This window comes from Lontra canadensis, unplaced genomic scaffold (genome assembly GCF_010015895.1).
Source record: "Lontra canadensis isolate GAN:19392208 unplaced genomic scaffold, GSC_riverotter_1.0 scaffold1, whole genome shotgun sequence".
Classification (NCBI taxonomy): Eukaryota; Metazoa; Chordata; class Mammalia; order Carnivora; family Mustelidae; genus Lontra; species Lontra canadensis.
Window position 1 is genome coordinate 63572765 of NW_022630995.1, and position 24580 is coordinate 63597344.

At 54.2% G+C, this 24580-nt stretch overlaps 1 protein-coding gene across 5 annotated transcripts in view; it reads left to right on the top strand.

Moving 5' to 3' along the window:
• The window catches only part of TBC1D14 (TBC1 domain family member 14), a 101981-nt gene extending 77401 nt beyond the window's left edge, over nt 1–24580 (top strand). For 3 of the 5 annotated variants that reach the window (XM_032855448.1, XM_032855474.1, XM_032855483.1), the window contains 7 exons: nt 1977–2057; nt 3127–3221; nt 6046–6117; nt 6760–6888; nt 9912–10021; nt 18555–18813; nt 22165–24580. In XM_032855448.1, coding sequence (XP_032711339.1) covers nt 1977–2057; nt 3127–3221; nt 6046–6117; nt 6760–6888; nt 9912–10021; nt 18555–18813; nt 22165–22230 — 812 coding nt within the window. In that variant the 3' untranslated portion in view covers nt 22231–24580. Of the gene's footprint in view, nt 1–1976; nt 2058–3126; nt 3222–6045; nt 6118–6759; nt 6889–9911; nt 10022–18554; nt 18814–18847; nt 19503–22164 lie in introns of those variants that run through there. The other 2 variants (XM_032855456.1, XM_032855464.1) reach the window with 2 other exon arrangements.

Here is a 24580-nt window from a genome sequence, read left to right on the forward strand (position 1 = left end):
AGCACTCTGCATGTGGCAGGCTCTCAGGAAGTATCCGTGGGGTGCATGCCTGTGCCACCTTCTTGGGTTCTCCTTAATCTCAGTTTTACTGAATATTTAAGCCAGCATAAGAACGTGAGGCCGGGCATCACATTCTGTTGCTTACTTAGATGTCTTCTCTAACATCAACAACCCTCCTGAGAAGGTTCGGGACTGCCCCACACCCCGGTGCGGGCTGGAGTCAGGATTCTCTGCTACCCTGGCTGGGTCAGAAGCCTGTGGTCCAACTTGGGAAGCCCTGGAGATTAGCTCTTGAAGGTTGTGCTTGTAAGATTGGAAACTTCTAGAAAGTCGGTGTAGTACATTACTGAGCCTTTGCTCTCAGGGAAGTCAGCCTTGGCCTTTGTACCCAGGTCTGGGAGGAAGGTGTGTTTGCTGCCCCCTCATCACTGCAGACACCACAGTAAAGGACAGAGACACCTGTGGGACTTGACGCTTCAACTCGTTTTTGTCTGAGGCTGCTGGCTTCTGTGCTTGAACCATCTCATACCTCTTCAGGCCAGTGGTTCCCAGTGGTTGGGGGCCAGGCGGTGGTTTCCTTCCATGTTCAAGCCAGGCCCACCTCCTGGAACGTGACAGCAGGCAGAGGTTCCCCAGACCCTCCTGTTCAGGGATAATGGTATGACGTTACATTTCACAGTCGTACCCTCTTCTGCCCTGGCCGGCCCGCGTGTTGTGACTCAGATCTTTAACAAGGCTGGAAAAGGGAATTAATCAAGATTTCCCTTGTTGGGGCGCCTGGGTGGCTCAGTGAGTTAAAGCCTCTGCCTTCGGCTCAGGTCATGATCCCAGAGTCCTGGGATCGAGCCCCGCATCGGGCTCTCTGCTCTGTGGGGAACCTGCTTCCTCCTCTCTCTCTCTGCCTGCCTCTCTGCCTACTTGTGATCTCTGTCTGTCAAATAAATAAACAAAATCTTAAAAAAAAAAAAAAAAGATTTCCCTTGTTGCATCACAGTATGGTTCCTACAACTTATTATTTTATTAAAACTTACGTTTTAGTAAAATAGCGTGAATTCTCTGGAAGGCAGGGTGCTCTGTTGTATATTCCAGAAGTAATGGTGGGAAAAATAAAGTGACAGAAATTCTCTGGGTAGCTGCAGTTAAAGTCTTCATGATCCATCAGTGCTCGTCAGCGACGCCGATGTGGATGAGGGACCCGGGGGGGCGAGGTGAACGGCCAGGGGGCCGGGGAGGTCTCCGTGGGGTTCCTTCAGGAGTGAGGCGTGGACATACCCACACAGGGCTGGCTATGACAGCAGAATTTGTGAGCATGAGCTCTTACTTCACTGTTCTAAGCTCCTCAAAGAGAAGACTTACTGAAAAAGAAAGTTGTAGGGGTGGGGGAGGTTGGGAGCCAGCCTTCTGGGGGCTCCTCCCAGGAATTGGCGGCCAGCAAGAGCCCCAGTGTCGTGAAGCCTCTGCCCGCTGTGCTTGGCCCTCTCCCTGCGTCTGGCAGCGAGCTGAGGGCGGCTGGGCCCCCGTGGTAGCGGCCACCTCCTGTCTTTCTCTGGAGCCACATGGGTCTCTGCTGGGCTCTGCTTCCCTCCATCGTCCGTCGTCTAGTGGTCATTGATTGTGTCCCTGTGCCGATCGCCCTCGCTGCGTAGGCGAGGGAGAAACCTTTACGTCTCACCTCCCAGGGGCTCACAGTCTAGTGAGGCAGTAAACTCAGACACGAGTCAGAACAGAAGTGTGGTAGGCGCGTGTTGTGTTGTTGAAGCATGCACCTGGCATCGTGCTAATACTTTGTGACTTCTTCCTTAGTATGTGCTGACGTCCTCAGAAGCCGCGTTGGGGACTTGCTCACGTGGCCTCCTGAGTGTGCCGTCTGAGACCAACCTGTAAGCATTGGAACGAGTTGGTCATGTGCTCGCCGGGGCTTTGAGGACACGGACTCCCACGTGCCTGTGGTACTCACCCTGAGGCTTTTCTTCCAGAGCTCTTCGACATCTGTCTTGCCCGAGCCAAGGAGAGGTGGCGGTCTTTCAGCACAGGAGGCTCTGAGGCGGAGAACGAAGGTATGCACCATGCTAAACCCGGGAGGCTACGTGGGTCCGTCGTGTGTCACTGTTTATGACACAGCCAACTTTCTGGCACTGGAATAGTGGTTGGTGCACATTTATAAAAAGGTTCATGGGAAAAGGGATTTCTTTTCTTTTTTTAAAAAGATTTTATTTATTATTTGACAGAGAGAGAGAACATGAACAGAGGAGCATCAGGCAGAGGGAAAGGGAGTGGAAGAGGGAGAAGCAGACTACCCACTGAACAGGGAGCCTGATGCGGCACTCGATCCCAGTATCTTGAGAATCATGACCTGAGCTGAAGGCAGATGCTTAATGGCTGAGCCACCAAGGCACGCCGGATTTCTTTTCCTTAGAAGAAACCAGTTGAAGAGAAGCTTATGAGAAAGACCAATTCCTGAGATGCATTTGTGTGCAGACAGGCCAGAGGGCCAGTCGTAACTGCTGTGGTTACACGGTTCCCTTGATTTTAGCCGCCTGGCCCCCAGGACTGGTCGAGTGTTGGCTCTGATAGGAGCTTGGGAACTTCTGCAGGGAGACAGGAGCCCTGCACATTTGCTATGTGATGCTTTTAGAATGCCCCACAATGCCCAGGAATGATTATTGCTGGTGCTTAATGGTGTCGTGTTTGCTGATCTGTGTTTAAACTGTCCGTGTCATATTGGAATTCCAAAATTCAAAACCAGTTATTTGTGAATATTAGTCAGAAATAGTATGCAGGACTGTTTCCCTGCGGTAACTGCCACACATTCTGAGTTCACACCGCTAATGTTTCGGAGCCAAGGAAGGTGCGTTTCATGTATATTCCCTTCCTTGTCCATCCTTCCACGGACTCTTGCTGCTGTCCGGTGACATCGGGTGACATTGGAACTTTAGATGCCGGGAGATCCCGGATGACGGTCCGGCCTCAGCTGGTGCCGTGAGGTTTTGCTCTTCAGAAGCCCACGGTGCACCGTGCTGGCTCCCGTGTAATCGGGCCCGTGACCACCCCCGTCACACTTAGAGCCTTGGTGTGGTTGTGCATGCCCGCCTCTGAGACGTGTCCCAATTCTCTGTCTTTTGATAGATGCCGGGTTTTCCGCCGCAGACCGAGAAGCCAGCTTGGAGCTTATTAAACTGGACATCTCTAGGACCTTTCCTAATCTCTGCATTTTTCAGCAGGTAGGTGGGGGTCCTTGTTGCTTTAAGTGTGTTTTGTCTAAACGTCACAGATGCCAAGCTGCCTGTGTTTGTAACCGAGTTTGAAAAGCACTGGGGTTTGGGGGGTGCGGGTGGGAGAGGGCAGTCTTCCGTCATCACACTGAGACCTTTACGGACGAGGGTAACTCACGCTTCTGCTCTCAGGCAGTTCTGGTCCCTCTTACGGTGCATGTAGCCAGGCCTCAGTAGGTCTGGCCCAGGAAGGGCCTTGTGTGCTGCTCTACCCGACTGGGCGTCCCTGGCCACGGCTTCTTGTTCAGGGCTGCACACACAGCCCTCCCTCCGAAGACGATCTGGGTGTGGAGCCTGGGGCGCCGGAGGGGGCATGCAGAAGTCCTTGGCAGCTGTGGGCTGGAATGAGAGTGGGCTTCTGAACAGATGGCCCAGGAGAGAGCGGTGACACCCCTGGGTGCAGAACCAGCCATGGGAGATGGGATGGAGTAGCCTCTTAGATGGCAGTCAAGAGAAATGTGGCCTCTCCCGTGGGGCTCTGAGCTGGCCCAGGAGGGGCTCAGGGCTGCTGGCCATGGATTTTGGAGTCATCGGAGCAGAGGGGCATGGACACCTTTTCTGGCAGTGGATGTTTACCCCGGGGGTCTTCTTTGACCCTTCCCGCATCCAGTCTGTAATGGTTTTTGCCAGGTCTTCTTGTGAAGAAGTGCCCTTGAGCCTGTCCTTGCTCTGTTCCCACTGCCCTTACTTGGTTCAGATTCCCTTCTTTTTGTGGATCTCTTTGCCAGTCCCCGCACAGGTCCCCGGCCTCCTCCATGTGCTCACCTTGGCGCTTGCCAAGCAACCTTGGGATCCCCGACCTGATTGTGTCAGGCTCGTGTTTCTGGTGTCGCGCCGTGTGCAAACTGAATAACCAGTAAAAGGATAATGGAATGAACCAGAACAGAGAGTTCACCGGCCACGGGGAAGGAAGGAGCCAGGCACACAGATAAACGTGTTAGACACATGTGGGCTTGGCAGAAATATAGGTGTGTCCCAGCACAGAGGAGCTGCGGCCACTGTGCTGGGGGTCCAGCAGGGGTCGGGGGTTGTCGGGAATGGGGTCACTAAGGAAGGGGCCCTCAGCCTGCGCTCGGACTGGGTTTGAATGACAGTCTGACCAGACGATGGGAAAGACCCTCCAGGCGGAAGGAGAACTGGAACAGAAGCATCAGACGGTGGGTGGTGCAGGGGATCCCCCTTCCCTCTGAAGGAATGAGCAGAGAGTGTGGAATTCAGTACTGTGGCCCCACATACCACCCCCAGGCCACGGTGGCCGCCCTGGGAGCCCGTGTGCTTCAGCCGTGCTCTAGAGGAAGGACAACGTCAGGACGTGCTTCAAGATACACCTGCCGTGTAGCTGACCAGGGCAGTCTGGGAACCGCAACGTGGCCCAAGAGGGTGCTGGCCTCTTCCCGACAGTGACGAGCAGAGTTCCCAAACCAGGGACCCAGAGGGATCTCTGTACTGTCTCTCCCAGGGACAGCCTCGTTGACCTCGAGATTGACTGGGCAGTTATCTCGGCGCAGGGAGATGTGTTCAGAAGAAGAGGAGGGCTCTTGGGGTCTCCCGGGTGCGGTTTGAGACAGATGGCAGAGAAGTTGGCTTTTCTTCTTCCCTCTACATTCCTCTGGGTGTGTGCCTCAGTCCATGGTTCCCTCAGCGCTGACTTCCTCAGTGGGTAATACCAAGAAACAGCACAGCGGGAGGGGAGAGTGTGGGGAGATGTCCGAAGCAAGAGTTCTGAAACAGGGCCACCATCCACTGGCACCGTCTTTTCTTCAGAGAAAAGACATTCAGCGCATAGAAGGCTGGAGCATCTTTGGAGTTAAAAGCATTTACCGTTAAGAGAAGTTGAGCCTGATGCTCTTGTCTTTCCCATTGCGTGACGGTCAGCAGTAGTGTTCACGCGGGCCTCTGGCACTCTGCCCCTGAGCTCCCTGCCCGTCTTCCTCCTCCTACCCTTGTGGCACTGGATGCTATCTCTTTTACTTTCCCTTGTGGGATTTCTTTCTTTTTTCCCTCTGATATAGAGTGTCTCTTCTTTCTCTTCTCGGACATAACAGAATGTGACGGTTTGGGCCGTGGCATTCTTTCATAAGCCACACGTGTGACTTCCTCGTCACACACCATGTACGCTTTCATTTCCTAAGTTGACTGTGGCCGCACAGTAGCTGTGGCTGGGGACTATGGGGTCTGGACCCTGATGGTCCTTTCACGGTGTCTACAGACACACTGACATGGCGGGAGGCCCTGTGTGACTGCCACTGTGCGCTCTTAGAAAACAGGAAATTCCAGCTCAGGTCTTGGGTGGACAGGACTGGGAGAGCGTCAATTAAATGATTCCTCTCAGGACTTGACACTCACAGGGTATTTCTTAAACTCGCCATGCTGAAACGCACAGAAGAAACAGACGATCATTGGGACGCGGGACGGGTGGGTCACCTGCTCTGAAGAGCCCAGGGGTGGCTGGCTGGCTTGTGGAACCTTGAAGGGGAGACAGTCACACAGCAGGAGCCAGACTGAGGATGCTTTCCGAGCGGAGTGTTAACGCCTGATCCCTCCGCGTTTTCCCAAGCAGCTTTGTGGGTTGAGCGGCAGGCTCAGATTAACCGTGGATTGGCCGTTAACTCGTTGAACCACGCAGACGCATAGAGCTGCAAGCGTAATGCTTGGTCCCTGGTCCGCCCCCCCGAGAGCAGCTGGTGTGGCCGGCAGTAGCAGCATCCTGTGCCATCCCGAGTACTAACCAGACTTACGCACGTATTGTTTTTTGGTGTGTTGATCCTTTTAGGGTGGTCCGTATCATGACATGTTGCACAGTATTTTGGGCGCTTATACTTGTTACCGACCGGATGTGGGTTATGTAAGTGAATCTTTTCAATATTTTATAATGTTACCATTTAAAGAGAAAGTCAGAATATTGCCCAGCACAACTTAGCTGCACACATCAGGTTGAGTGCCTTCATTTTTTTGTTGTTGTCAGGGGTAGGGGGTTGGTAGAGAGCTTCGTGGTCCGTGAGTCGCCTCCGCTTTCTCATAAAGGGGCTGAGCTGACACGGCCGCTTTGTGGCACTAATCACATTGTAACCGATTTGACTTTCATTTTTTGAATGTGATTTCTTTTTTTCTTAGCATTAAATCAGAAAAGCCTTTAAGCATAACTGTTGATACACTGTGCTGCTGTCCCCATGGCTGTGTGCACATGACCTTAGACCCCAGCTCTGCAGCCCTGACACTGTCCGTGCTGGAGGGCGGGCCGTCAGGTGCCCGATGTGCTCATGGTTTTCCATGTAGCGGGGGGGTGGGGGGGCCGAGGGAGAGCAGGCAGGTGCGGGAGTGGGTGGGTGCCGCTGAGGCTCTCGGATCAGTGGTGGGTGGGGGTGGGTGGGGGGGTGTGTGGGCTCTGTGAGCTTGGGGGTGTCTTGGTGCCTCTCTGAACCCGTGAAAGAGCAGTTGGGACCACGGTGGCTGCCGTGAGTTTAACTCCCCTTCTCTCCTCCCTCAGGTCCAGGGCATGTCATTTATCGCGGCCGTGCTGATCTTGAACCTAGATACTGCAGATGCCTTCATTGCTTTTTCTAATCTTTTGAATAAACCCTGCCAGATGGCGTTTTTCCGAGTGGACCATGGCCTTGTGAGTATCCCCAGGATGTGTGTCTTATCACACAGTCAGGTTGCTGATCTTTGTGTCTTTTCAGAGGGAAAGGGAGTCAGTCTGTTTTCCAAACACGTGGTTCAGAGCCATTTGTATGTATTTCTTAACAATTCTGAACAAACACTTTTTCAAGGAGGGAGAGGCGGAGGGCCGGCTGCTACCCGAGCATGCACGCCCTGTGTCCCAGCAGAAGCTCAGGGGGGCTGTCCACGTTTAGTTCCATCGTGGAGAGCATGGTATCCCCCACCTCGGTGGCTGCTCACTGTCACCCTGGGGCTCTGCCTCACGCAGTGCGCCCCACACAGGACAGGGGACGTGGTTAGACACAGACCGGATGTAAGGAGCAGACAGGAGTTGCCCTGGGGCAGCCCCTCACGTGCTCCCAGTGGCGGGTCTCCTACAGGGCACCAATGAAGAACCAAAGCCCAGATAATGTGACCCATCCAGGTACGTAGCTGGTGCATGGAGGAGTAGCGAGCCTAACCTATTCTGCTCCCTAAGCCCACGGGCTCCCTACACCCTGAGAGCCCTCCACCCAGGGGCCCAGTGGCTAGATTTGCTGATTATTTGCTGATAATGGTCACCGGTACTACAGGATCTCGGGCATGTTTCTTCCCAAATGTCCTGAGGCCTCCAGAGTATGTCTTGCTCAGGTAGTACTTACATTTAAAAAAAAAAAAAAAAAAAGTATTTTAACACTGCTGTGAACATGGTGGCTGTTGGGGGGCTATGAATTGTCAGAGACCTTTTGGAAGACAGTTTGGTTTCAACTGTCAGTAGTGGTACTGGCACAGGTAGGTAACTCGGCTTGTGCAGATCAATCCTGAGGTCACAGGTGTGGACAAAGCATTATGCACAGAGGTGGTTGTTATGTAATTATTTATACTGTAATAACTTAAAAATATTTTTCATTGTGAAGATGAAAACATTTTAAAATGGGTGTTTCAGGGAGGCAGATGGTTACTTAAAATCCAGCAGTAGAAACAACGGGTGTTGGCGAGGTTGTGGAGAAAAAGGGGAACCATCTTCCACTGCTGGTAGAAATGCAGAATGGTGCAGCCACTCTGGAGCACAGTGTGGAGGTTTCTCAAGGTCCTGAAAGCAGAGCTGCCCTAGCACCCAGTAATTGCACTACAGGGTATTTACCCTGAGAACGAGACGGCACTGACTCAGAAGACTGTGTGTGTGCTGGTGTTCACAGCGGCATTAGCTACAAGAGCTGAACTGTAGAAGCAGCCCACGTGTCCATCCACTGATGAACGGTTAAGGGAGGGGGTGTGTGTGACATGCACAGTGGAATATTACTTAGCTGTGAAAAGGAATGAAATCTTGCCATTTTCAACAACACGGATGAAGTTAGGGAGTATTGTGCGAGGTGAGATAAGTCAGTCAGAGGAAGACAAGAGACCATATGATTTTTTCTCATATGTGGACTTGAAAAAACCAACGATGAAAGGGAAAAAAGAGACAAATCAACAAACTCCTGATTCTGGAAAACAAGATGGTGTTTCCCCAGGGGAGGTGGGCGGGGGCCTGGGGGTTAGGAGCACACTGAGCACCAAGTGATGAGTGGAACTGCTGAATCCCTCATGACATCGTACGTCTGAAAATAAGGTTACCGCTGCGTGCTAATATACTGCAGTTAAAATAAGAAAAAATAATGTTTGGGAGCATAGCTGATGCAGTCCTGAGGTTTGCAAAGCATCGTATCCTGGAAAAGTATTCAAGATTAAAAAGCTGATTATTTTTTCAAAAGTGTCTGAAACAGACCACTTTCCGTAACAGCTACCATATTTAACAATAAAAGGAAGTGAACGGTATTAGTAGTACTTACAGACGACCTGTTTTGTTTCTGTACTACTTAAGTGTTCTACAGGCAACATCTACAGATTTCCAGAGTCAGGAAAGTACCTGCTGTATATAATAAAATGATCGCCATCTTTATATCTCCTATTGGTGAAGATAAGACCACCCCCCTTCTCTTTAGATGCCTATGATAAAAACTGAGCTTAGGTGTTGCTGTGTATATTTTTAAGGAGAGATCAGAGAATCACGGTGTGGAACAGGGCCTTCTTGACAGTGGGGTCTCCCGGCAGTAGCACTGTGTTCGTAGGGGGCTGATAGCCACAGGGGAGGCCCGCAGTGCCCACCGCCTCTAACCCCCTGAATGCGAGTAGCACCGCCCAGTTGGCAGACCCATCAGAAACGTCCTCTGAGGTCGTCAGGTGTCCCCCTGAGGGGCGGAGTCCTCCCCACACCCCCACCAAGACCCCCTGGTTTATAGTATGTCCCTTCGTTGGGTCAGAGAGTGGCTGGTTGCCCGCGTGTAGCCAGGGGTGGGTGGCCCAGAAGCGAGCCACCTCTCTGATGCACATCATGGCTAATCCCGCCCTTGCTGTTGGTCCCCTTCCATAAGTGCTCCCCTTCTCAGGGTGTACTGTTGTCCCATAAACCCTCCAGGAGGTGGAAAGCACATGCCAGGGGACAAAGCTCTGCTTGTTTACCCTTGACAACTTCTCCCTTGGCTGCATTAAAAGGGCTGCATTCTTGAGCCAGCCTCCTGTGCCTGTGCCCCACCCGTCAGTGTCGCACTCCCTTGGGAAGGGCCAGGGTTGTGCATGGGGGTTGGGGTGGAGTGTGCTTTCTCAGGTTCTTCTTTCCTGGTTCTTGGAGAAGAGCCAACCCACAAACACTCAGCCTTTGCTGAGGAGGTCCGGCACGGTTCCTCTCCCAGCCTTGCCACACTCCTGTGGGCCTCTGCTGTCTTCCTTATAAGCTGGGGAATAGGACGATGGAGCTGGTGATGCTGGTATGGGGAGCAGAGAAGGGGCTTTGGTAGAAAGTGCCTGAGCCCAGAGAGGGGTGCTGGTCAGGACACGTTAGCAACTACGGACGATGACGATTGTCCTGTCCTACAAGTATCCATATGTGGCCTTTCTTCTGGAGAATGGAAACCTGTGCTGATAATTGCTTTATTGGTCTGTCTCACATTATCTCCCCAGATGTTGACCTATTTTGCTGCATTTGAGGTATTCTTTGAAGAAAATTTGCCGAAATTATTTGCTCATTTCAAGAAAAACAACTTAACTCCAGACATCTACCTTATTGATTGGTAAGACTGAATTTTCTATGTGTTTTCTCCTCTCCCTGCCTCTTTTTCCACTGTCCTCACTGCCGGCTTTTTTCTGGGCTCAGCCCGTCTCCGTCCTACGTATTATCTTACCATCTTCCCCACTGCCCTGCGTCGGAGGTGCCTTCGGCTTTTCAAGCTCTGTGTTTGCCAGGTGCTGGGAGATCTGTTTGATTACTGTGACTCTAATTGTCCTTCTTCATTCCCTTGAGGAGAGAAATGGCATCTTGGACCTACTTGTTTTCAGAGTGCCATTTATCCGTGCACTAAGCAAGAGGTCACTAAGCACCCGGTCTGTGCAGGGCTCTCTGCTAGGGTCTTGTGACCCGTGTGGAGCAGGACACGGTGCCTGCCTGTCCAGAGCTCTGTCCCAAGGGAAGAGCTGCATCCACGGACAGCTGTACGGCATGTCATACGTGTTGTCTCTTAGGAAGGGAAGATGGACAGAGCTCTGGACCCCGGCTCAGGGGTCAGAGTATGCAGAGGGGATCCGTGAGTTTGAGCTGAGGCATGATGTAAGCACGTGGAGGCCTAGAATTGGCGGGCTGTAGTGGTCGGCCTGGGGATGCTGGAGCCTGTGGTGAGGGGGTGACAGGTCGTGTGGGACTTTGGTCCCATGCCAGGGAGCTTGGGCAGGATTGCAGGACCCAGAGGGAATGGTTGCAGGCTTCTGCTCAGGGTGCCGAGGGAGATGAGTTCTATCCAGAAGTGAGCTTTAGGTTCCATGGGATCCCGGGGAGCCTGAGGGCAGGGACATGTGAAGTCCAAAAAACCAGGGCTTGAACTGAGGTGTGGGGAGCTGGTGGACGGGCGGGGGCTGGGAGGCCAAGGGAGATGAGAGCTGCAGGTCCCTGAGGGAGTTTGTGGGTGTGTGAGGGAAGGCCGAGAATCGTCTGCACTCCACAGTCTAGCTAGTGAGGGGCTCCTGGGCATCCCTGGCTGGGATCAGGTTTGGCGGTGTGCTTAAGGGACTTGGTTTGGACACTGCTTTGGAGGTACCTGCTAGACATCTAAGTAGACATACACACGGGGGGCTCCAGAGAGTTCTGGGTGAGTGGAGCAGCAGGCCAGGCCGATCTTCATGCAGAGGTGGATGTGGTCATCGGAGCAAGGGGTGGAATGTCACCCCTGAGAACACGGTGTTCGGGGGCAGGAGAGCAGACGGTGGCGGGAGGAGTGTGGTTCTGGAACCCTCAGACATGGTCTGGCCTCTCTGCTACCTGTTTTGTGGCCTCGGGGAAGGGCATTAACCCTCTCTCCATACGTTTTCTCCTCTGTCACCTGCAGTGATGAACCTTGTTGGGCCTTAAGAGGTGATGCCCCCGGTGCCTGCCACCTGGCTCACAGAGGGACTCTACAGAAAAAAAAGATGTCATTCGGCCAGAAGCCCCATTTGGGCTTCTGCACAGTGCCGACTGTGACTTTGCATGGAGTAGGGGAGGATCAGACCTCACCACAGTCTTTGCTTCTGCCTCACCCGTGTTAGGCCTCCAACTCCGATTCTTGGGTTTTTGGCCTAAAGCTGAGGGTGGAGAACACTGTCTGGAATGGCGTCTTACACACTCTTTCCCCAGCTCACAAAAGGAAAGGGATTCTGTGTCGGGATCGGTGTGTGGCCGTATGTGCAGAAACTTCCTCTGCGTGCTTGACCGGAGCAAGATTCAGACAACACCTAGCTCTTGCTTTGTGGTAAAGCATTCGGAGATTTCGTGTTCTGTTCTGTTTACTTAAAAACCACCGGTGGTCCTCCACTTGGGTTGATTTCACCGTGCCGTCGTCTTGACTGGATCGCGAGGGGCAGCACCGAGCGCACTGTCTTAGAGGACTGGCTCGTCTCTGTTCTCGTCTGGAGACAGTTTCTGTCCAGATGAGGGCAGAGGCCAAGGGCAACTGCGTTTATTGACTCCAGTGCTGCTCACACAGGACCTCCTGTAACCTCAGAGCAACCCCTTGGCGTGAGCCCTGACACCTCCATCTCATAGATGGTGAGACTGAGGCTCGGGGAGGCCTCTAGTGGCTCTCTCGAGGTCACAGGGTTCACGTGGCCTGTCCACGGAGCCCTTCTGAGGGAGTAGGTGAGGCAGTGTAACCCGAGAGCTGCCTCCCAGAACTTGGGCTCCAAAGGTTGCATCTGCATGCCAGTGGTGCTCCGGGGAGCTGAACCTCGGACCAGACTTGTCCGTGATGGAAACTGATGCAGCGTACAGGGTGTCTACAGGACAAGGAAGCTCCAGGGTTCATGCATGGTGGGTCATGGCTGGTCCCCGATGCCTCATGCATGCTGCGCCCTGCGCTCTGGGGAGGCCTCTGCTTTCTGGAGTAAGGACCGAGGAGAACGGCATCTCCGTTTACAGTAGCAGTGGGCAGCCAGCGAAAACGCCTTGGGCCCAGCCAAGCCCCCGTGTTCCCAACATACTCCTTGCAGTTTAGGGACGAGCTGCATTGACTCAGGTTCTTGGTGGGGTGCTCCCGGGGAATGGCTCCGGCGGGGAGCAGGTCGGGTGGCAGGAAGCCGGGAAAGAGCCTGGAAGCCGACCACGTGGAATTTTGTCTTCACCAAGGAGCCAACTGCCCTGTCACACCAGAAGCCAGTGGCTGGGCCCGGTCAGATGCCAGAGCCCTGGCTTTCTTGCTGGGCTTCCCCGGACTCCCCAAAGCTGTGTCCACACCCTCAGCAGGGCGCTGCCACAGAGGGGCCGTGTGCCGGGAGACGAGGCAGATCTTGGCAGCCTCCGGATCAAGTCTCATTCCTGCCCCCTGTCCTGTCCGAGGGTCGACGGGCGCCCCTATGCCTTGGCTGGCTGAGTGTCCCGGGCGAGCTCCGTGGGCACAAAGATGACATCTCCTTTCCGGCTGCGCCGTCCGTCCACCAGAGGCCGGCTGGGAATGGTTCCTGCTTCGTTCCCAGGACGGTTCCCCTGCCCCGTGGAGGATGACAGGGTGTGCTGTCAGTTCTTACCTAGCACAGTTGGAGAGAGATTCCGGCCTGATGTGCTCGTCCTTCTCCGCCTTGCGGCGCAAGCTTGTCTTCGTCACAGCACTGACCCGCTCCTGGGGCATCTCTTTTTCTTGCTGTCCCTGGTGTCCAGCCCCGTGGGTGGCTTTGAATCCTAGAGCAGGGCTCACGTCTACTCCCAAGGGGCCCGTGCCAGAACCCAGCCTGAGGCCCGCTGTGGAGCTTGTCCGTCTACGTGCACTCGGGACACTGGCGCAGGAGCTCATGGTGCAGTCCGATTCACCTGCCGCTGCGGCCTTCCCGGAAAGAGGGGTCTTCCCTGGGGTGGCGTGTCACCCTTCTCTGCACGCCACGGACACATGAGGGCCAGAGCACGGGCTCACCGGCAGCGTTGGTCTCCCTGTAGTTTCGGGTGCTCATTTGGATGTCATGTCCTGTGGGAGGATCGACGTGCTCGCCGGCCTCCTTTGACTCCTGCCCAATGCCGTGGAATGGCAGAATTGTCTGGAGGCATGAACGGATGTTGTAATAAACAGTCTGGGATTAGTAAAAGAATCTGGCAGGATGTTCCCCAGCATGAGTGGTGTTTGTCGAAGTGAGGTTGGAGGTCCTTGGGATCCCACCGCTTCGCTGAATCTCCACCTTGGAGGAGAGGTTCAGGGTGAGGTTGTTGGCACATTTCAGTTTCTGTTGCATCCTGTGCTCATTCCATTTGTGGGTTTTAATGTTGCGGTGACAGGTCCGTCTATGAGCTGCTCAGGAGCAGGGGCTTGTCCTGCCGAGCTCCCATGCACCTGGGCTAGTGGCTGGCATGCCCTGGGGCCCTCATTTTTTGCAGGGGGACGGGGAGGGTTGCAAGCCCCCTTGCAGGAAGGGCCTGCTCAGCTTGGCTGCACCTGGGGCCTACCCTGCAGTGCCAGGGCCCTGAACCATCCCTGCCACCTGCCGGCCCTGCTGTGGGCTGTGGCACGAGGGCCCAGTGAGAGGGAGCTCTGAGGGCATAGAGCAGGATCTGACTGCTTCCAGGCCTGGGGCAGGGGCTAGACTTGAGAACTGAGTTGGAACTGAGTCTTAAATAACTACCTCCCTGTCTTTTGTCTTTTTTTTTTTTTTTTTTAAGGTTTTATTTGTTTGAAAGAACAAGCAAGCACGAGTTGGGAGAGAGGGGCAGAGGGAGAAGCTGACTCCCCGCTGAGTAGGGAGCTGGATATAGGACTCGATCCCAGGACCCCGAGATCATGACCTGAGCTGAAGGCAAACGCTTTGCCGACTGGGCCCCCCAGGTGCCCCGCTATCTCCCAGTCTTTGCACACATGCAGATTGTGTTTGACATTTAATGTTTTCATAGCTCTTATAGAGTCTGATCATCTCATTTAGCAGCATCTGTTCTAATGGCTCATCTCAGTTTGTGGGGAACACGGGGAGCACCTGGTGAGGTTGGGGGCTTGGGGACACTTCCTAAACCAGCTCTGAGGGACAGAGGCTCGCAACCCTGGGAAAGTGGGGCATGGCTGGGGGTCGGTGGCATCGGGCCTCAAAGGTCCCGTCCGAGAATCTGGCTGTGGCTTCTCTGCAGGGGGCCTTCCAGATGGCACCTGCACCCTAGGCTCAAACCTGCTTCCCACAGCCTCCCTGTGTTTGCACCTTCCTCGCTTATAAAGCGGAGATGAGCGTACGTGCTCGTGGAGTTGCAGTGGGGAGAAATGGGATAAACTGGGCAGGTGGCAGGAAGCCGTGCTCAGCATGGAGCCGGTGCTCCCCGCAGCCCTGTTACCTGCTCGGGGAGTGGACTGGGGAAGGGCTGGCTTCTGAGAGTGAGCCTTGGCCTCCGTGGAGGCTTCGGGAGCCGTGGAGCCCCCTTCTCCCCCTGCCCGTACCCCATCATGTGCCTGCAAGCCAAGACCAGCAGTTAGAGCAGACGTTGCTAGTTGGGATGTTTTCTGGAAGTTGGGGGCACTTGGGGGGAAGAATCCGACCTGCTCCTCCCATACACATCACGGGGGGAGCAGAGGCACACTAAGGTATGTGTGATGCCTTCTATAAGCCCATGGCCGCTTCTTTAGTTCTGCAGTGCGGAAATAGAGTATTTTGCATTAGTTGAATGTGTACCTGAAGTGACCATTTTTGACATCCAGTGCAATAACATGCAGCGGTCCGGGGAAGAGCGGCCTGGAACTCTGTCTTGCTGCCACGGGGAGAAGCCTGTAGCATCCTGGGCAGGCCTTGGGGCCCTGCCCCTCCCACACTCACGGGCCGAGCAGGAGGCAGCCAAGTGCACTGGGCACGGTGAGAGCGCCTGAAGGGTTGGAAACAGGAAAGGACAGAGCTCTCTGGTTCCTGCTGCTCCCACGGGAGCCGTCCCCATCCCCGTCCCTGGGGAGGAAGTATGCATTGGTGATCCAGTCAGCATTTGCCTCTCTCCCTCTCTGATCCTGGGATATGGCCTCTGTTCAGTACCATCCACACTGTCGCCAGCCCAGAGCCCTCCCTGATCTCCAGGTCACACACAAGTGATGAGTTCATGCAGCCACTTGGACGTCTGGCTCTCAGACGGCAGGTCTTCGCACTCAACTCTGGACTTCTCTGTCCCAACCAGAGATGCCACATGTCTTTACGTGACCACTCCATCCAACCTAGTGTCCCTGAAATCAGTCCACCACAGAGTCCAGGGTCCCTCCCCTCTCCGGCCACCTCCACTGTGGCCTCCCTGCTCTGACCTTGCCTGGGCTGTCTCAGTGGCCATCCAGGGAAGCCTATGTCTTCGAGGTAGGCAGGACCCTCCACTGGTTTTCCACCACACGTAGAATAAAACCTAGAGACCTGACAGCCTGTGAGGCCCGCCTTTGTGGGGCCCCGGTCTCCACGGGCACATTTGTGTGTTCTGTCCTTCGCTCTTCTTGTCTTCAGCCTGGTGACCTCCTTGTTCCTTCTCAGCTGTGTCCCGTTCACTCCTGCCTTGGAGCTTGGGGACTCCTTGCCTCCTCTGTCTGGATGCCGTCCCGACCCCTTCTCTTGGCCTGCAGCCTCTTTTCGGGGCCTTATGGAAATGCCACTTCACAGTGCTCCGTTCCTAGACCGTCCTGTTTAGAAGTGCGTGTGTGCACGTGCATGTGCTTGCACACCCAGGCTCGTAGGCCCTGCCTCCTACCCCTGCTCGTGGTCTCTCACCCTCTGACCTACAGTTCACATTGTCCCGGAGGGCAGGGACTCTGTCCCACCACACAGCACTGGTAAGCCCATGGCAGTGGGCTTCCGCAGGTGGTTTTAGTGGGTAGACTGACCAGCGGGCCATCGGAGGGACTCCAGCCTGGGCAGTTGTCTCACAGAGAAGTGGTAGGTGCCTTGATGGCTGTGAGGGCCGAGCAGGGGTGCGTCACAGGCACAGACTGACACTCTTTTAATTTTACAAAGCTCAGGACATCTAGAGTGATTTGTGGAGACACACATGTGAGTCTGAACCCAGGAGCTTCACGTCACAGACATTTCTTCTGTCATTTCTCTCCCTTTTCTTTGCCTGTAGCTGGGTCTGTTTTCTGGGTTTGCAGGGCGCTGGGTTGGCACGTTCAGTTACGCGGCCAACTCTTGGTTTCGGCTCAGATCGTGATCTCAGGGTCGGGAGTTCGAGCCCCAAGCTGGGCGTAGAGATTACAAATAAATAAAAATAAACTTTTAAGAAAAATCCCTCAGATCCCTCGTACTGTGTTTTCTGGGCCAAATAATGACATAAATCGTTTTCCATCTGTGAGATAACAAGCGGCTCGGGCCGAAGGCTTGTTGTGACTTGTAGAGATAAAGTGTCCTAACAGGGTCACAGCGGTGGGTCCCCCAGCTCCTCAGAGCAGTCCATTTGGGGCCTGGGCTTTGGAGTCAGGGTCACAGCCTGGCTATGCCTCTTGTGGGTGGCAGGACCTGGGGCTCAGTTCCCTCGGTTCCCATTTATGTCAAAGTGAGTTAGAGGAACTGCCTCCCACAGCTGCCCTGGCTCCTGGAAGTTGGGAGCATGCAGAGTGCATAGTAGGGCCCTAGTTGAAGCTCACTGTCGCCTCCATGATGTAGGGGCATTCTGTGACGCTCATCTCCCCATGTCATCATCTGAGCTGAATGGAATCTAAGTTGGCTTGCCTTCCTAAAGTCTCTTGCGTGGGTGGGGGTCTCAGCCTGCTGCTGTGATCAGTACGTGCCCTTGACTGCGTGACCCATTCCTCTGCGTCCCGGATGAAAGGCTGGGGCAGGGCACGCTGCCCGGTGAGCATTCGGAGCTCACAGCAGGCAAGAAAGCCCGTGCGGTGGAGCCCCGTGAGCACGTCGGCCTGGATGGCAGGGACTCTGGTAGCATCTCTTCTAGGAAGCTGGGGGTCCCGCTGTTGAAGGCAGGAGGACACTCAGCCCTGTAGTCGGGGTCTGACAGCTGAGGCCGGGTGCCTTCACACCTGTCTGTAGAGATGGGGCCGGCCCTAGGCAGTGCTGGAACTGGACGGGTGATTTTCCAGAAGGGAGGGGGCTGTCCCCCGGCTGCTGAGAATCCCTGCTTCTCATGAACGCTGCCACCGGTGCGGAGGTGGTGAGAACCGCCAATGTCCAGGACTCCTGGAGCAGCTCTGCGGGGCGTCCGCCCATCTGCTTCCTCAGCAGAGATCTCCAGGTGCTGTGCTAGGTGCCGAGGGGGCAGGTGGGAGGGAATCAGGCAGGGTCCGGCTCTCGGGCCTCTCTGTGGGGAGGACTGAAGCAAACACATGCTCTGAGAGGCATCAGGGTCGGGGGAGCATCTGGCTGGTCCTGGGGGTCAGCAGATGCCCGGGGATGGCACCCAGGCTGTGTCTCTGAGCTGAGAAAGGAGGGTGGGGTCACAGAGAATCCGCTCGGCCTGCGTCCCAACCTGGCTTCTCTCACTCTGCAGCACAGACACGTTCCAGATCAGAAACGCTTCAACCTGGTAGTGTAGTCGATCACCCAAGGTTGTGTGTGTTGGGTAGTTTGGATGGCGATTATCACGTCATTTTAAGATCATGCATATCTGCATTTCACTTTTTCATCCGATCGTTTGCATTAAGTATAAGTTCCATTTCTTATCTACATTCAGATTATTTTGAAAGTTTTTCTTTGTTCCTGTGCAGATCTCTAGTGGGAGAGAAGAATACAGTGTTTTTCAGAAGTGGGGAGTATGTGTGTACACGGATTATATTGTTGACTGTTACTGTTCACCTCAGACTCTGAGCTCTGTCCACCTTGCTAACCTTGTGTCCAGCGCCTCCTACAGAGGAAGCACGTAGTGGATTCTCGATAAATATTTGTCCCGTATGGATGTAATCAGAATCAGCGATTCAGAAACTGTACAGTGTTTGGGATTCTGCGTGAAAGCTGAGATGTTTTCTCATAACATTGGCCTTCGGAATGAACACAGGCCTCGGGCCTGTCGCGCCCGCCCGCCCCAGATCCCCAACTGTGTCTTAAGTATGAAAGTGTCCGAGTCAGGGAGCATTTTAGCGGATTTGATCTGAATTCAGAGCTGTTTCTTTGTGCCATCCAAAATCTGAAAAACTCAAAACTTTTTTCCCCCAGGATTTTTACCTTGTATAGTAAATCTTTGCCCCTGGACCTGGCCTGTCGTGTCTGGGACGTGTTCTGTCGTGACGGGGAAGGGTTTCTGTTCCGGACAGCCCTGGGCATCCTGAAGCTGTTTGAGGACATCCTGACCAAGATGGACTTCATTCATATAGCCCAGTTCCTGACGAGGCTGCCGGACGACCTGCCTGCAGAGGAGGTGTTCGCGTCCATAGCTACGATTCAGATGCAGAGTCGGAACAGGAAGTGGGCTCAGGTAAGCAGATCTTCTGTTCTCTTTTTTCCTGCAGGTAGCCTGGCTAAGCAGCCTCCCCGAGGAAGTCGTTACTCCAGCTGCCTTCTGAGAAAATGGTCCTCTCTAAATAAAGTTCTTCTTGGACTGGACCCGAGGAGCCTGGGTTTGAGGCTTGGCTCTGCTGCGCAGGGTCTGGGACAGTCCTTTGGTCCCTGAGAGTCTGTCAGACAGAGGGTGGATAACAGAAGCCTCCTGCCCATTCCGCGGGCGGTCTGGGGCCTGGGTGGTGGGATTGTCTCCCATCGCTGGTAAACAGGAGGTGGATAGGGGACAGGAGGGCTGAGGGATGGTTCCCCTGGGACAGATCACGCTGGCCCTCTGGTGGCTGAGTCAGGCGAGTCCAGCCTGGACCTCCTTCTGGATTTCTCTAGGCCCTTCTGGGTGTCCTGCCTAGCTAGGCCTTGGCCCCTGTGGGACTGGTCAGTGTTAGCTGTCTCCGAGTGCTGATAGCACCAGAAAGGAAAAATAAAGCCTTGCTTCTTGACCCTCTATCGGCTCCTAGCTTGTCCAAGCAACAGATCATGGTTGGAGACTATCTGTGGAGGTTCGTACTCTCCTGTGACCCTTTGTATTAGTGGGAGATTTTCAAATGCATACTAAAATAGAGTAAGTAGTTAACGGATCCTGTGCCCTTGTTAAATATGCAGGCGTTTTTACATTTCTAACGGTCTCAGCTGTTGGCACCTTTCTGGCTTGTTTAAATCAAGATCCAAATAAGGTTCACACCATCGTTAGTTGAAAGATCTTTTTAGTGTCTTTTTAATACGTAGGTCACCCCACCTCTCTTTGTATCCCTCGACCTCTGTCAGCTGAAGAAATGAGCTTATGTGTCCCGCAGTGTCTCCCAGATTCTGGATCTTGCTGGGTATATCCTGGTGGTGGTGTTCAGCCCGACCCTCAAAGCTGAATTTCCCATGAAGTGACTGTTAGAGCTAAAGGTTACTTCACGGGCAACCAGGCTGTCTGCCTTTGTTTTTTGTTTTTGTTTTTTTTTAAAGATTTTATTTATTTGACAGAGAGAGATCACAAGTAGGCAGAGAGGCAGGCAGAGAGAGAGAGGAGGAAGCAGGCTCCCTGCAGAGCAGAGAGCCTGATGTGGGGCTCGATCCCAGGTCCTTGGGATCATGACCTGAGCCGAAGGCAGAGGCTTTAACCCACTGAGCCACTCAGGCGCCCCTGCCTTTGTTTTTATAGCAGTAATAGTTTTATTGAGATGTAACTCACATACCATACAATTCACCGCTTTGAAAGTGTACAGTTCTGCTCACTTACTAACTGGAGCATTTACTAACCACCTGGGTCCTTCATCCTGGCCCTGGAGCTGGTCCTTCCTGGCCTTCCTGGCCTGTTACATGATGCTCTCTTTGGCTGGCAGACTCCCTCCCTGTGTGTGTTTTTCTGGAAGAAGCATGGCTGCAGTGTGGACCTGGGGTAATACTGGGGGCCGGTGGGGGGAAGGGGAGGGCACTGTTTTGTGCTTGGGTGATAGGATTTGCATTTCTGAAGTATTGTTAAATACATTCTATTGATAAAAAGGAATGACGTCCTGACACACACTACAGCTTGTGTGACCCTTGAGAATGTCACTTGAAGGGACAAAGCCAGACACTAAGGACAGCACGCTCTGTGATTCTGCTTATAGGCAAGTCCAGAACAGGGTCCCCTGTGGAGACAGGAAGTCAGTGACTGGGCGCCCGGCAGTGGGCAGGAGTAGCTGGAGGATACAGGGTTCCCTGACACAGACCGTGGTAGTATTGCACACATCCACAGATACACTAAAAACCCTTGAACTCTGCACTCTAAAGGGACAAATTATATGGTTAAGGAATCATATCTCAGGAAAACTTAGAGAATGCCCTCTGCTCATGCACGAGCAGGACTGGCTGTGTGATTATCCGGGATCTGCCAAGAGGGAAAAAGAGATTTTTTCTGGTTAGGACGTCAGTGGACAGTGCACAGTGGAAATCTGCAACCGCTGTTCAGAATTACTGAGAGTTTCAGGAAGGGGACTGCAGACCGTCCGGCTATGTAGGCCCCTCTGATTGGGGACCCAATGTGATGGCCGGTGTGAGAGGGCACACTGGTCTCTGTGGCTCACTGGCTGGCGGGCTTTCTCAGGTCCCTGTGGGAAGCCCAGGTCTTTCCTGATGGTTTTTGTCCCACACGTAGCTCAATTAGGCCTGACTTCGCACCCCACCTGCCCCACGCAGCCCCCATGCAGGCACGCAGAGGGCAGGGGTAAACCCGCATCTGTTGTTTCCCTTTTTGTGTTGTAGAGACAAAGTAAAAAGGTTTGCTCAAAACTAGGTCAGTTGTTGTTTGATACTAGGGTATTTTCTAATCACGGGATCATGATGGGAGTCCGCCTGTTGGGGAACTCGGGAGGCATCGTTGAGTTCGTATGGTGCTAGGCTCCACGGGAACTGCGGTCTGTACGCATCCTCTCACATGCTCCATTTTAGGCCCCGGAGAGCTCGCAAACACGTATACGTGTCTGTTTGCTCACCGGTCCTGTCGACTTAGAGCTAGAGAGGGGAGGCTTTTTTCTGTGCAGTTCATTTGAAACCTACATAAAGTGTTTCTGCTTAGCTCCTCGTCCTTTGTAATTCAGCTCAAGTGACATAGTGCCTGACCCGTTGATTAGGCCCTGGTTTTGAATTCCCACCAGTCTAGGTCTGAGTGGGTACAGGCTGTTTGAATGGCCGCTCCTGTGAGTGTCTGTGCCCAACCGTGGGGGTTTGACCTTCCCGAGCTGCTTGTTTGTCCTTATAGCTGCTGTGCGGGAGATCCCCGGAGACGTGCCCCACTCAGGCGGCCAGTAAATGGGGCCTCTGTTAGCCCTGCAGCTGGTACTAAGCGGTCAGAATGGATTGTGGTGTCTCTGAAAATGAAGGTGTTAACCAGGAGCTGGGAGAGCACGGAGTTGGGAGCTCAGTCACTTTGGGAAAGCCCGGGAGGGCGTGAGAGCCCAGGCATGTTTGTTAGTGTCCAGGAGCTGAGAGCCTGGCTTGGGGGTGGAGCGCACCAGGGCCAGAGCCAGATGGTGGAAGGAGAGCCCCGTAACTGGGTCCTGACAGTACTGTGGCTGCTGGGACGTGGTTGTAGGATGTTAGCCCAGAGATGGCACGGTTGCAGTCCACATGAGTAGGAGGGCTGTGGTGCGGGCGTAGGGGGTGGAATGGAGGAGCGGTGGAAGTGGGGGGCCAGAGCCTTCTGCAACCAGGAGGCTGCACAGCCTGTCGCTATGCTTGGCAGGACCTGTGTTCAGTATGTTCGCAGATCACCCACGGACGTCTCCCCTGTGATTCCCAGGTGCTGACCGCCTTACAGAAGGACAGCCGTGACACGGAGAAAGGCAGCCCGTCTCTCAGACACTGAGCTCTCAGCGCTGGAGCAGATCTCCACGTGGTGCCTGCGTTTCCGATGGACACACTGACAGCCAAGACGAACAGGCTCTTTGCACGTTTGATCCTAACCCTGGAGTTGGCCTTAAAACAAACAACTTTTAAAGAACTCAGCCAAGGCTTAGCCTTAAGCAGCTCAGTGGGGCGATGAGCCAGTGTTGACCGCGGCCAATGCTGCATATTCTGCATGGTGTAAAAATGAGATGGTGGCTAAACCCCCCCCCGCCACGATTTCACAAAAGTTAATTAAATTGTCATGCTCTTATGTCAACTGATGGAAAATACATTACAGTCTTCCTTAGCCAAGGTGCGGGAGAAATGTACGTAGGTGGCCTCGGAGGCATTCCTGGCTACTGACCTACTTGAGCGAGGAAGGAGTTGTGGAGCTAGTTAACCGAGAGGACCGTTCCAGGGCTGGAGGGCCTGCTTTTAAAGCCCACCTACCAAAGACAGCAGGAAAGGAAAGCAGGCTCTCACAGGTGGTCACCCAGCGTGCCTGTGGGCAACCTGGGATTTGACCTGACTTTCAGGTTGGCCTTTCTCCACTGTCACCTTGACAGAATCACAGCATGAGGGCTGAAAAGGGCCACTTGGGTTCTGGGGAACCCCTGCTCTCCCCCACAAGATTGTTCCCTCCATCTCCTGAGCAGGAAGGGCTGCTCACCCAGGAGGCCCGAGACCGCCTTCAGCCCCACACCTCCTGTGTCCAGAGGCCGGGCTGGCGGGGGCAGCCTGCGCCCTTGCTCCCCCAGAACGCTGCTCTTCCCTGTGTCCCCCGAGCAGCAGGATCATTCCGAGTACCAGTGCTTCCCTCCTTGTGCGTCTGGCTGAAAGCTAGAGCATTGTGAGGGCTGAGGCACGGACCCACGCAGATGGCCTTGCAGGGGCTCCCAGTGTTTGTCCCATTGGCCTCTCCCCACATAGGTGGTCCCCCCCGCCCCAACCAAGTTCATCAGCAGCTTTCCCACTGGAACCCCTCCTTAACTAAGAATTTTGTTAAAAGCGCTTTGGTATGGTCATGCACATTCGAAGACGGGAATGATTTTCACACAGAAGAACCCAGAGGACAGGCAGGTCTGTGGAGACAGGTCCTCGCACGGACCTGGCTGCGTGCTGGTGTCCATGAGGGCTTGAGAGACTGGGTCCGAGGGCTCCGCTGCCCCCTCAGCCACACTCCGACCGGCTGCCCTCGGTGCAGCCCTGGGGAGCGCCCTGGGCTCTGAGAGCAGGCTTGCCACGAGGCGGCCTGGCTCTCCGGGGCCTTTTCTGTCTGCCATGTTCATGGCCAGCATGGGCAGGAGCAGGGGCAGGGGGCCGCACCATGGCCATGGGTCCTGTTTCCTGGAGCAGTTGCCTTCATCCCCTGTCTTCTTAACTGAAGTCTCCAGGGAGGTTGCGGAGCGCCTCAGACCCACTCTCTGCCTCAGCCTGGAAGGGCTGGCCTGGCTGTCCTCTTGGGGGAAGCGTCCTGTCTTCACTGAGGGCTCACACTTCCAGACGTAGCCCACCGTCCACCATGCTGCTGATTGTCACCTTGCCGGCCCCGGGCCTCTGCCCACACAGGCCGAGTGTCGCTCCTGGATGTGAGCTTTCTGTTCTGAAAGGTGTATATATTTTCTTACTGTACATACAGATGTTCCTCGGTCGGGACAGGAAGCACCGCCGCTGCAGGGCGTGCTTGCCACTCGTCTGCGCCTTCAGACCCAGCCCTCAACCTCCTCCGTGGGACAGGCTGACGTCCGTCTCTCGGGACTCATGGCACCACATAGGCATTATGTTTTTAAACGGGTTCCGAGCCGATGCAGAATACTTAACCAAATCTCTAGCTCACAGAGGTTTCTGTGGCCCGTTCGGGGGCTGCCTGGGGTCTGCCCCAGAGGCTGGGAGCTCGGGCTATGTGGCCCTTCTGTGGGGTCAGGCTGCTCTGTCGGATGCCATCATTTAGGAAAACGGGGAGCCCACTGGAAGGCTGTGCCCCCTGCGCGTCTGCACTTTCCCGGCCCAGCTGCCGGCTGTCCAGATCTGAGACTTGGGGTTCGGCCCCTTGTGCGTCTGGCCCTTTAGAGTCGAAAGCCGTGTCCCCACCTATCCCTGAAAGCCCATCTAGAAGCAATGTTCACTTTCAAAGGTACTTTTTAACCGCTCAGTTTTTGACTATTTGAACAGTTTGCTGATAGAAACGTCCTGATAATACTTGCTACCATGTTTTAACTGCTTGTACAGTTAACCTTTAATTTTATTTAGTAAAGTCTATCAAATTAAGACTTTTTGAATTGTAAATAATGTGGTTTTATTAAATAAAAGTCATGTAAAATTGTTACTTA